Below are 13,684 nucleotides of genomic sequence, written 5' to 3' on the forward strand. Positions count from 1 at the left end.
TCCAGTATTTATTGAGTTTATCCATTTATAGAGTTTTATCATGTTTTAACGTGGAAGAATTTCCAAATTTCCAAGGGAGGGAACTGCAATCGATCGATTTGACAATCCGTCATTTCAAAATACAAAATGTCGGACTGGTATTGCGGATGATTTTTTTTTTTCTTTTTTTTTTCTGAAAACTAGATCTGTAATATCTTCAACTAGATCAATTTTCGGAATTTATACTAATTTTGACATGACACATAAGTATGTAATGTTTTCACCTGAAATGTGTTGGGTTAAAAGCTCAATCCACACAAGCAGTAAATTACCTTTTGGAACATGCTCGCCAATTGAAAAGTGATGACATCATTGTTCAGAGGAAAACTTAATCTGATGGTATACTATTTTCCTCTGAAAATGACTTTATTATATGAATGAGAAAAATTGTTTTGTGTTTATAAGAAAGTTATTAATAAAATGTTTTTTACTCTTAACAGATGTTCCAATGCATTTCTTGGTGAACTATAATTAATATTTTTTTTCTAAAAAAAATTGACGTTTGTCTCCCATCCTTATAAGGAAACAGGAAAAAAAAAAAAAAAGTGTACCTTTGACAGAAAGAAAATCTTGTACATCCGTAACTTGTTAGAATGCGTTTATTTATTTATTTTACAAAAAAATAATTTTAAGAGAATTTCAATCCATATTCGGTGTTACCTCCCTTGTTTCTTCAGACTATTTTTAAAATGGCGTTGTGAGATCGTTCAGTTGTTTAATCATAAAGTTTGATTTTTTTACAAATAAAACTACTTGATCAATTTATTTGATTATTGGTGTACAATATTTTCTTTCCCCTACAGGAATATACATCATAAAGATATTTCATTTTGTTTTGTAATTATGAGGAGTTTTAGACAAGCATCAAGCATAGACTGAGAATATAAATTGATTGAGATAGTTCACCATTGGAACATCTGCTAAGAATAAAAAACATTTTATTAATAACATTTTTCTCATTCATATGATTGGCATTTACATAATTTTAATACAAAATTATCTGTGTTACTGTAAATAAGTAAGTAATCAATTTACTGTTTTGCTTACAATTAAGATGCAATTTTTTTGAAAATCAAGTCAGTTCCTTTAAGGAAAGGAACATTTGAACACAATTGTTAAATATTTGCCAAATAAAGCATGCCAAAAAACAGATTGTTTTTGCTATATTATAATCACCATTAAATTTTTAAAAAATAAAAAAAATAACGAACATTAATTAATAAAATGTCCTTTTTCAAAACTAATATGCAAATTTTAATATTTTTTATTTTATTTTTTATCATTCGTTGGAAAACCATTTAGTCAGTAAGTCATTTAATCACCGGCAATCAATGCATCAACTTCTCGAATTCACAACACTCCTAATTAGTGTTGGGACGATTCCTAATTTTTATATGATTCCGATTTCTAGGGAATTATTGTTTTGAAATATACCAGGTAGTTTTATACTTATGGTCGGTAGTTCCCAAATATGTTCCCTAACTTTGGAAGAGATATTTTATGTCTACACCGTCTTGTTTTGGTTTAAATAAAATTATTATATAATAAACTAAACGGAAAACTTAGCAAAATTATTTTTAGAGAAAATTTATTTTACTTAATTGGAATACAGAAAAAAAACTCAAAGAAAATAGAATTTATCCTTCAGAGAAAAAACAAATAAAATAGAATTTATATAACAGAACAAAAACAAGGAGATTAGAGAATAAATACACACGATTCATTATTTTGGTCCTCATAATTAACAGATTTAATGAATTGAATAAAAAAATATAGCGGAAGAGAAAGAAAATATATATTAAATATAAAAAAGATAAATATTTAATTTAATAATTTATAAATGAACGTGCGTAATGAAAAAAAAACAATATACCATGTGACATGGCGCCGTAGATACAAAATAACCTTTCCAAAGTTAACGACCATATATGAGAAATACCATTAATCGAAAGTTTTTGTGTTTTATACCAAAAAGGTTGGTATAGCGAAAAGTTACAATTAAAGGAATTTCAAACACGATTTTTTTGTTTGGCTATTGATAGTTGTATTTGTGATGGCAGTTCTTCAGACCTCCATAATTCACAAGGAGTAGTTAACACCTATTTTTTCTTACTTTTTCATTGCTTTTACACGTTGTTTCTAACGTGAAGAATAAGTTTAGCCAAACTAATTTTGAAATAGGGTATATCAAAGGAACAAATATAAAAATGATACCACTATAAAAAACAAATGAAATACTAGATAAAATTGAGCAAACATAATTACCAAAATTACAGAAAACGATAATAAAAAAAAAAAATCGTGAAGTTTGTTGAGTGAAATGAATTATTGAAAGAAAATTAATTGAACTAATAGAAATGTTAAATAAAAAAATGTCACATTTCAATATTTTTTTAATAATTAAATTCTCAGGGTTGTCGAAATTAAAAATTAAGTGATTTTTTTTTTTATTAGACTTCTTTCGAAGCTTGTTACCTTGAAAAATACATTTAAAACCCTGTTTTTTTTTTTTTAAATAAATTGAAAAATAAATGCAATTAAAAAAAAAATTTAATTGAAACTTTAAAAACATATTAAACATTGAAAAATTACTTATCTCACAAATTAACGTCCAATAAAGTAGATCCGGTCTTCATACAAGAATTCTGTTATAATAAATATATCTTTCCCAAACTTAAAAATTAAATCTTTTTTCTTTTTTTTGGAGAGAGAGAGAGAGTGCTTTAAAATCGCCGTGGAGTGCCGCCTAAAATTTTAAAGAAGTAAATTTTAGGAGTTTAGTGCCTTTCAAAGACGGTTATCATAATTTATTATCATCATTTAATTTCCCCCCCCCCTTTCCACGTGGTTCAGTAGTTAACCAGTGCTCCTGTTGCTGTCAGTCAGCTATCTTTACCTAAGTTTTAATTTCTAGTTAAAAGAATTTTTCATGAATAGAATCAGCATTTTTAAAAATTATTTTTTTAGTTGTATATATTGTATTTACTCTTTGAAGTTAAGGAGGGTTAAAAAAATTGGTGACACCTAGATGGTGACGTAGGCAAAAAAAAAAAGAAGAAAAAAAAAAGACACTGCGATTTCGACCCTCACTAATAAAACTGCTCTGAGTGACTAGTTGGTAATTTTTTGTTCCTTTTCTTTTTTATTTTGCTCCTCCAATTTATTTGGATGCTTCATAGTTAAATGTTTTAACATGTTGGTTGTGGTCATGTTAGATGGTTTTATTCCTCGCGATATTTTAATTTGACAGACTTTGCAAATGGCTTTCAACTCATCATCTTCATCAACTTCAAAAAGTTTCCATGGAAGACTTTTTTTGGACTTTGGCGTTGTGCGTTCTATCCCAACCATTATCAATGGACCAAAGGTCATCTCGTCAGCGTCAGACAGGGCCAAACTATTTGCAAAGAACTTTGCAGCTAATTCTACCCTATGCGACGAAGGCCATCAACTCCCCATATTTCCTCCTACAACACAGAACAAGCTAGGTAACATACAAATATCCGGGCATGAGGTCGCCAAGCTAATCAAGAACCTAGATTCTAGTAAGGCAACTGGCCCTGATGGCATCCCAATTATAGTGTTAAAAAAGCTTCAACCAGAACTTGCTCCCATACTTACGAAACTATTTAAGCGCTGCCTTAAGGAGAAGTGCTTTCTGACCGCCTGGAAGACCTCATTAGTTTGCCCTGTATTTAAGAATTCAGGTGATAAGTCCTCTCCCTCTCAGTACAGACCAATAAGTCTCCTGTGTGTTATGAGTAAGTTGCTGGAATCCATATTAAATAGAGAAATAGTCAGCCACCTCAGCAGGAATAACCTTCTTAGTGACACACAATATGGTTTCCGCTCTGCAAGATCTACCGCAGATGTGCTGACGGTTATATCCCACAGGATTAGTGAATCTCTTGACAAAGGCTTCCTTTCTAGGGCAATTGCTCTTGACATATCAAAGGCCTTCGACAAGGTATGGCATAAGGGTCTACTTCACAGGATTTCCAGCTACAGTATAACTGGAAATGTTTTCTCAATCATTAAATCATTTCTCTCCGATAGGCTCATAAGAGTAGTAGTAAATGGACAAAAATCGGAGGCCTGCAATATAAATGCTGGAGTCCCTCAGGGGTCAATGCTGGGCCCAACTCTCTTCCTGATCTACATCAATGACCTCCCTAAACACATACTTAAATCATTCGTTGACATCTATGCTGATGACACGACCATCTACGGCAACACATCAAAGGCTGTAAATGACAAAGTTCTCTCGGATTCTCTCTCCTCTGATCTCGAGCGCGTGGTTCAGTGGGGGAAGACGTGGCTGGTTACCTTTAATGCATCCAAAACCAAACTCCTATCCTTACATCATCAACGCTCTGATCCCCAGCTGGCATCAATTGTGATGGATGGCTCTCGTCTGGGTGAGGCCCCGTGTTTTGACAAGCTTCTGGGTTTGACCTTTACTCCTGATCTGAAATGGAACACGTACATCAAGTCTGTTGCCAAGGTCGCTGGAAAGATGGTGGGATCCTTCTACCGCTCCAGAAGATATCTCACTACTGATGCAATTCTCTATCTATATAAAAGCCAAGTATGTCCAAGGATGGAATACTGTTGCCATATCTGGGCAGGAGCTGCCAAAAACAGCCTATCATGCCTTGACAGAGTACAAAATAGACTTCATGGCTTAGTGGGCGATTCTCTTTTCTCTACCCTGCAACCTCTCTCCCACAGAAGAGACGTTGCGAGCCTATCCTTGTTTTATCATTATTTTCATGGCAGGTGCTCGTCTGAACTCCAATCCCTGGTCCCCCCTCACCAATCTTTCACGAAAAACACCCGTCTAGCTGAATCCACTGTGAAAAATTTCCCCCACTCTATATCTGTGCCTAAATCAAAACGCGGATTCCATGAACAAAGCTTCTTTCTTAGAACTGCACGCCTGTGGAACTCTGTTCCATCTGCCTGCTTCCCTCCGGACTACAACTTGGATGTCTTCAAGTCCAATGTTAGCAAATTCCTAATGAACCGCCCCCCTAATTAAACACTTCATCAAATCTCCACACGAACGTAATGTACTTGCAATAACCCTTATCCCTGAGTGGCTTCCGGGCCTTGATAAGTGGTGATCACTGTGTAAAAAAAAAAAGAAAAAAAAATCCGCTAAAAAAGACAAAAAGAAGAAAATATAAAGGGATGGGGCGGTAAATTGTACCAACCGGTAGTTAACAAAAAAAACTTATAGAATTTAATTTTTGAAACCAATGTATAAAAGTTTACATAATGAAATGCAAATATGCATTTTCTTTTGAAATTTTTTTTTTGGTTGACTGTGTTCAATTCACACATGGTTGATGTGGTTCAATATTGCTAAACTATAAGTCTTAAGTAAAATTCTATTTATAAATACTTTTTTAAATGAAATTATTTAATTAATCGTAAATATTATTTAGACATAAAAATTAATTGATTACAAAACCTTTTAAAAATATATATATTAATTTCTTTTTCGTTCGGCAAAAAACTGCGCAAAACACTTTTAATTTTCAATTTAAAATTCTAGAAAAAAGATTATATTATTCTGCTTTTAATATAATCAAATTCAGGGTTTTATCTTTCTGGAGAAAAAAATTTAAAAAATGGATTTTATTTCAATGAAATTTAAAAAAAAAACAACTTGACTGAATTGAATTAATTACCCTTGAATTAACGAAGGGGTTATTTAATAACTTTAGGTTTGGAAGAGATAGGTATGGGGTCGATTTTTTTTGAAACTTCAAAAGAAGCCGACTACTGTCAAAACTTTGCGAAATAATACAACGTGATCAATTTCATTTTAGAGATATTTCTTTCAAAAGCCTTCTTTTAAAAAAAGAAAAAAAAGTACATTGTTCTATTAAACCGTTTACTGTTTAAATAATTTGACTTTGCTCGTTTTATTTTAAGAAAATATAAGTTGAAAAAGCATTTTCATTCAGTATTAGAAGATTTGTCAGTAAAAAAAAACAATCGCCAAAAAGATAAGCGTTTTTTTTATTTTTACTAGTTTATTTTTACTAGTTTTTAATGTAAAGCCCTGCATACTTCTTTTCAAGTTAACTCTTTTGTAGTTTTGATTACAATAGATCTGAATGAATGAACCTTGTAAGGGAGGGGCACTAAGCATTGCCCTGTTAATAATGAATTTTTTTGGTTTCTTTTTATAACATGCTACATTTCTCTCTTGCGGTTAGAAATATCAAGAAATTATTTTCTTTTTTTCAACATCAGACTAAAAGAATTGTAATGAAGGAATCGGAAAATTAAGGTATTTTTTAACGATGTGATTCCGATTCCGATACCTCCCAAAATACACGATTCTTACGATTCCGATTAATCATCCCACCACTACTCCTAATGTTAATTTAAGGGATCATCGGTTGTTTACCATGAAACACCGTTTCGGGGATTTAAAAACAAAACAGTATATTAAATCATTGTTCCGCATCAGTGTTGATCAAACAGCACCTCTCTTAATCACAAGAATAAAAAAACTGTTCCAGATATTAGATCTAGTTACCTGCTCATGATAACCTATTCATGTTATAAAAATGCCTTCCTTACCTGTGAGATTCGTCTCTGTCTCTAGATTCAAAATGGATATATTTTTTTAATTTACCAATGTTGTATTTATAAGATTAGGATTAAGCCATAATTCTAACTCCTTTGGATATATAAGATGTTTGTATTGTTTTTTTTAATTCCTCGTTATCGTTTATACATATAAGGTCATCAATAAATCTTCTACAACAATGAAAATTATGTTTTTATATACTAGCAAAAATACCCGTCATTGACTAGGTTCAAAAACAGCCTACAGAAAATGGACTCTGATTTATGAAAGTATGATAGGTTATGAAAAGGAAGGGTTGTAAATTTGGGTTGAATTTGGGGGTATCAAAACCAAAGCAAAATATGATGAATATAAAAATAAAATAGATCAACCTCATAATTTATTATACCATACCTGTTCACACTGAAACACTTATCACAATATTATGTGGATCGATATTAAAAAACCTTGTTAAACTTTGTGACATATTTCCATTCTATGGAGGTCAGGTGCGAACGAACACTCCATAATTTTATTATACCATATTTCTTCAAACTGAAACATAATTATCAAAGTATACTTACGCAGATAGATATGAAAAGTCTTTATTAAAGTTTGTGCCTATTTCCATTCTATGGAGGCCAGACGCTAACACAGACCCCACAATTTTATTATACCATCGCTATTTAAGTTAAAACATACTTATCAAAGTATTATGTACATCTATATCAAAAACATTTGTAAAGGTTTTTTTTTTTTTTAATTTAAACTTTTTTTATTTCCATACTTTGTGGATCAAGCGCGAACGCAGACCCCCACAATTTTAATGAACCACCGTTCTGCCAGATCAAACATACTCATTCCTGTGTCTCGATACATCTATCATTATATGTAATCAGTTTTTTAAAATAGTCAACCATATAGGAGCCTATTCGTGACCAGACACACACACACACACACACACACACACACACACACACACACACACACACACACACACACACACACATTCAGCTTTATATATATACACACTAGCATGGGGTGCCCAGCGTTGCCCGGGTATTTGGAGATTTATGTTGAGCAAAAGAAAAAAAAGTGGTTAATTTTTTTAACTTTGACCCCTATTCTTACTCCTTAAAATTTATTGTTTTGGGCTCAAATTAAGTTATTAAGTTAGATCGATGTCCAATGAACCTATATCTAAAATTTCAAGTGTTTAGACCGAAAATTGTCGGAGGAGTTTGGTAGAGTTCTCAAAGGTCAAATCGTTGAACTTTGACCCCTTAATTGCCAAATTTCTGGCCGAAAACCTGATCACATCGATTTTCCCAAATCTCAGTATCCTGTATATCAAATTTCGAGTCTATAGACTTAAAATTGACAGTTATTGCGTCGGGAAATGTACACGCACAGATACAGATTCACACACACTTTCACTTTTATAGATATATATATATATATATATATATATACACACACACACACACAATTTTTTTTCTTATATCTAGAGAGAGAGAGCAGTACATAAAAAAAGACATATGTCTATTGCGTAAAGTTGAAGTAAGCGTTTTAATGGGTGATGCAAGAAATGTGCCCAACTTTGGCATTTATTCATTGAGATTAACAGACTTCTCCATATGACAACAATTTTTTTTTGGGGGTGGGGGCAGTCTGATTTTATATGAGCAGAGTTAACAGCTATAAATCTATTCTCTAGAAAAATCCTGTGATTCCTGTTTTTTATTATCATCTAATCAAAAAATTCCATCTTATTTTAATTTTTCTAGGAAGAAGATGAAGAAGAGGAGGAAGAGGAAGAAAAAGAACGAGAGCCAATGATTCTTGGACGTGGACAACGGAATGCCATCTTGGAAAGCAGAACACGGGTAAGTTTAGGTTTGTTTTGCATCGTTTTGTCTTTGGTCAGTGTATTATTGGCTCCCAGAAAATACCGGGTAGCCGGTTCATGGTCATTCATCAGTGTATAATTTAGAAATTTTGACAACAGAATGTTATCAACGTGAAAAAGGTATTTAAGTGAGAAAATGTTAATATTAAAATAGTTTCTGGGGAAAATGAATTTGCTAAGTAAAAAATAAACATGGATGACTCCAGGACAGATCAGACTATGGCTGTGGTGGTACATGTTGATAACGTCATTTAGAGGGTGGGTGGGTTAAAAGACATGCAGAAATTAGTCAGTCTGCAGTCAGAGAGACAGAGACAGACGGGTCCACTGATCATAATGGCTCCGAGCAAGGGAGACTGTCAGAAAATATTGATAGTTAAAATGTAAAAATTTAATATAAGCATGCAGTTTTCCAGTGGGGAAATGTTGGTAAAGTTGCTGTAAATACAACCGATAGTCAGATGAATCTTCGTTTGCAGCTTTTCCAAGGATCTGGCAAATCCAGATCAACGGCGGTGAATGATGTTTTTTTTCTATGGGTTGAGACTCCCCCCCCCCCCCCAAAAAAAAAAAACAACAACAACAACAAACAAAACTTTATCCGCCCCCCTATTATTGTAAAGTCTTATTATCAATGCCATATTTCCGTTTTTATAAACTCATCAATAGACAATCTCATATACGCTTAACATTTTAGAAACAATCAAACATATCCCACGTCAAACAGAAAATAGACACATTCATATTTACTTGTAAATATATGGACACATTATATAGACGATACACAAATCTGCATGCACACAAAACATGTACAGACCCCGGCTATACAACAAGCGAAAAATGGAGCCTTTCTAGACTAGCAATTTTTATTTTTGTTCCAATCCAGTGCCTCTTTGGAGAGCTGAATTTTCATCCACATTAAAAAAACTGACCTTATGTCTAACTCTGGCTTTTTGGGGAGGTAAATAAAGAGGAATTAGACAAATTTCCTGGATCCATGTTGGTAATTCTACATACATATATATATATATATATATAAAATTAAATGCAGAAGTAACGGAAATAATTTAGAAATATAAAATAAAGAATTGGGAAAAAAAACCAAAAAAAAAAACCTAACCATATACTACCTACGAGTTCCGAGCGATGATTTGCTGCGGTACAGTTACTGCCTACAACAGCACGTTTAATCAAAGTCAAGTAAATATCTGACGAAGAGATCTTTCTCGAAATATTATAAAACACGGATACACCACCAGACCGACTTTCCCAGGTGACCACTGTGCAAATATAAATATATTGCGTATATGAAATATATGAATATGTACACATGTATATAAGTTGTATTATTAAAATTTCTCACCTGCTTCAGCTTGTGTCATTCCGTTACTTCTGCATTGTACCGCCTTCTACAATTCTATTTAACTACATACTATACAATGCTTCAAGCAAACTACACCCACCTCTTTATATATATATATATATATATATATGTGTGTGTGTGTGTATGTATAATGTGTGTGGTGAAAGTAAATACGTATATTTTCTCCTTTCATCGCCAAATATACACTCTTTCTATTCACCCTTTAGTTTTCTTTATTTACGTTATTGTCTTACTCTGAGCTTACGTTGCTTCTGCTACTTACGATCCTCTCTATTCTCCTTCCCTTAACACAGTAATCTTTCAAACATGCTGACCCATTTTAGAAAAAGCAACCAGGAAGCAACTGTAATCCTTAAAATATCTTATATATACATTCACTTTTTTTATACAACAAGCAGCCATATATTGCGCTTATTGAATTATGTATTATTTGTGAAATAACTGTACATTCATGATTAATTTCATGTTTATTCATATAAAATTTCAAAATTGCTACAAAAATTAATCGGAAAGCAATTCAAAATTATTCTAACACACAAAATTTCCATCGTTAGGTAGAGTATGTTTATGAACTGACCTTAATGAGATAATTGGTATTGCAGCAATTCTATCCTGGGTTGCATTTTAGATATGACACACGTCAAGTTGTCTTCCACATTTGATTTTGTTTCTTGTTTTTAAGAATGAGAAGTTGGAAGAATGCCAAATAAATGCACAAAGTACATTCATCTAAAAATGAATTCGTAAGAAACAAATCAAACACAAAAACAAATATGCAAATAAGAAACAACCAATAAAACCATATTTTTTTACAAAGTATTTCATCAAAAATAATTTTTCAACAATTTTTTGTTCAACCATAACTATTGATACAAATTCGCCATAATATGACCCATCAGCTGTTGATCTATCTGTTCTGTTTAGTTTTCATTGAATATTATCATTCTAAATTCTTAAACTTTAAACCTTTGTATAGTATAACTTTGAATCATTATGTTTTTGATTTTTTTGAGATGAGGGTTGCTTATTTGAATCATTTGAATTCATCAGACTAGTTGGAGGTTACATCAATCGAAATGTTTTGAAAAATGACACTCAAGATGAGAACGGTATTCCGATAAATTGAAACGATACAATCTTTTAACTGGGCACGTAATATCTAAACTGACTTGTTATCACTTTCAGGAAATGTATATGTGTCAGAACGTTCCATGTCTTATCGATATTGTTTCTTAACTTTTCAGACGGACATGACTGCAGAGGAAAAGAGACAGACCCACCAGAAAGAATTGTCTCAAAAAATTAACGATGAAGCCAGAGAACGTCTTAAAGGAATGAAACAAAGCGGAGAAGACAAGAAGTAAGTCGAATTGTTTTTTTTTGGGGGGGGGGGTGAAAGCAGGAACAGATATTTTTGAGATGCATCCGTTTAATATCGGCGTTTAATGACAAAAATGCTTTTTCAAACTGAAATATGGCAGATGAACAAAGCCTTTTATTGAGTCGTGAACACGATTTATTTTTATTCTCATTGGAACTGATGTGTTGATTTTTATGACTGTTCATCTTATAGTATACTAGCAGGCTGCCTGGTCGTAAAATATGTTAAATATTATATTTTAATTAATACAGAAAATAAGACATGTATGTGAGTATTATGGGCTTTCTAAGCCATTCCCTTCTTGTAAGTAAATAAAATAAAATAAAAAAAATACTCAAGCTGAGATCGAAACCAAAACCTAGACAGTGAGTCAAGTATGATAACTAATAGGCCAGTGTAGCAAATTGTCCGTATGGATTTCGGACAATTTAGTTACCTGAACGTCATATGTGAAACCCAACGGCGCTATATATATATATATATATATATATATATATATATATATATATTAAGCAAACATTGTTCGACAAGATACACCTAAAGAAGGTCTGAGGTTACATCAACTGAAACGTGAAAATCACATTCAAGATGAATCCAAATAATACAAATTCTTTTACTTGATTACACTTTTTTTCCAATTTTTCGATGATCATTATTTGTGTTAAAGTAAAAAATGATGTAAGTTCCATATGTATCATGAAAATTTTTGGTTCTTTGTCAAATCATCTTCAGGTGAAAAAAATGAACAAAAAAATAAAAACTGAAGAAAAGAGAATTTCAAAAAGCAACATGCATTAATATTGTTGATTTTTAACAAAAGATCATTTAAAAACAAAATAGAAGTATTATCAAATGGATGAATTGTGTTATTTTTAACAATATTTATTTCAATGAAATATATACGCACATGTTGCATCGACGCAGCCAACAGTTAATTAGTGTATTAGTGTAGGCTGCTTTAATGTTTTTGTAAATTTTATTCATAATACTCTATTTTGTATTGAGTACTTATATGGGTTCATTTTATCAACATATTTGAATGTGATTGATATATTTATGAAAAACAAAAATTATCTATATATTCATCAAACTTTTGTTTTTATTTCAAGACTTTCTCAGGATGATAGATTTGAAGAAATAAAATAAAAATACAATTAGTGGCATTTGTAATTTGGAAAGAGGATTTAAAGAAAATATTTTTCACATGTAACATAGCTGCTAGAATTCAATATGTAACACGTTTATCACATAGAATGAGTTTTTTCTTCTTTTTTCTTTTTTTTTTTAAGCAAGTATTTCCTGCCTTTTAAAAACTTTCCAGTTTCTTTTATTTATTTTACATCACCAATTCAGATGTTTTATATGAATACTTGTGTGAACACTGGCAGGTTATATGGAGGGTGTGCACCAATATCTTTATATACTAAGAAAAAATGAGGCTAAAGATGATTTGGGTGGGGCGAAAAAGACATTCAAATTAAAAAAGAATTTGTTTTTTTTTAAAGACCAAACTAATCCTTTTCTCTTCAACTACTGATCAAATATTACTACTGACTAGAAAATATGTGAGAAAAAAAAGGCTGTAGTTCATATAACCTTTGCAGATATGTGTGGCTCTGACAGATCGCCGACTCCCAACGTCGTGTGTCTCATGGATTTTTCGTTTGACTATCCCTTCTATGGCCGGATCGTCATTTTCTCGTTGGTGACTGCCGATGGGAATACACATGGTTTCACAAAGTCGAAATATTAAAATAAAACAAACATAAAAATCACAAACGCCAATGCTTCACATACATATCAGATGGAATCTGGGTGTGTGTGAAACTATAGTCCCCCCTCCCCCCGCATCCCAGAAGGCTAGCCTTCTCTGTCAGTTGCAATTCGGCTCTATCTCTGTTTCGTAGTCATCTCTAAAAACTGTCCAACTGTTGTCGCTATCAACTCCCATCTGCTGCGAAGGGCATCTAGTTGTCAATTGGCTGTCTTCTCTGCATCGGTCTTTGAAGTCGCCCCCCAACCCTGGCCACCTGGAAGCTGTCCTTCCTTGTAGTCTGTAGGCTTGTTTTGCCATTGTCAAATCTGTAGGCTTATATTGTCATTGTCAAATCAAAAAGGCTCGATCTAAAAATACCAAAAGATTTATTGTTTCCCATCTCTGTTTATTGTCAGACACTTCCTATTCCTTTGTCTAATGCCACTCCTCCTCTCGGCACTTAGTGACTCGGATCCACTTTATAGTATCGCATATGCAAAGTGTATATGAACTACATATGAATTTTTTTTTACTATTATATGCGATATGCACTACACAACTTATGAATGGTGAAACATGCGTGAACTACATGAAATGTTTTTCACAGATTTTCTCGTTATTTTTCC

The 13,684-nt window shown here is 32.3% G+C and overlaps 1 protein-coding gene across 1 annotated transcript in view; it reads left to right on the plus strand.

Moving 5' to 3' along the window:
* Positions 1 to 13,684, plus strand: part of LOC145277528 (FACT complex subunit SPT16-like) — a 119,174-nt gene that overhangs the window by 76,876 nt on the left and 28,614 nt on the right. Inside the window, exons 12-13 of the mRNA XM_080128975.1 lie at positions 8,416 to 8,514; positions 11,166 to 11,281. Coding sequence (XP_079985101.1) covers positions 8,416 to 8,514; positions 11,166 to 11,281 — 215 coding nt within the window. The remainder of the gene's footprint in view (positions 1 to 8,415; positions 8,515 to 11,165; positions 11,282 to 13,684) is intronic.

This window comes from Euprymna scolopes, chromosome 6, assembly GCF_053919585.1.
Source record: "Euprymna scolopes isolate OS-2025 chromosome 6, ASM5391958v1, whole genome shotgun sequence".
In the NCBI taxonomy this organism is placed as follows: domain Eukaryota; kingdom Metazoa; phylum Mollusca; class Cephalopoda; order Sepiida; family Sepiolidae; genus Euprymna; species Euprymna scolopes.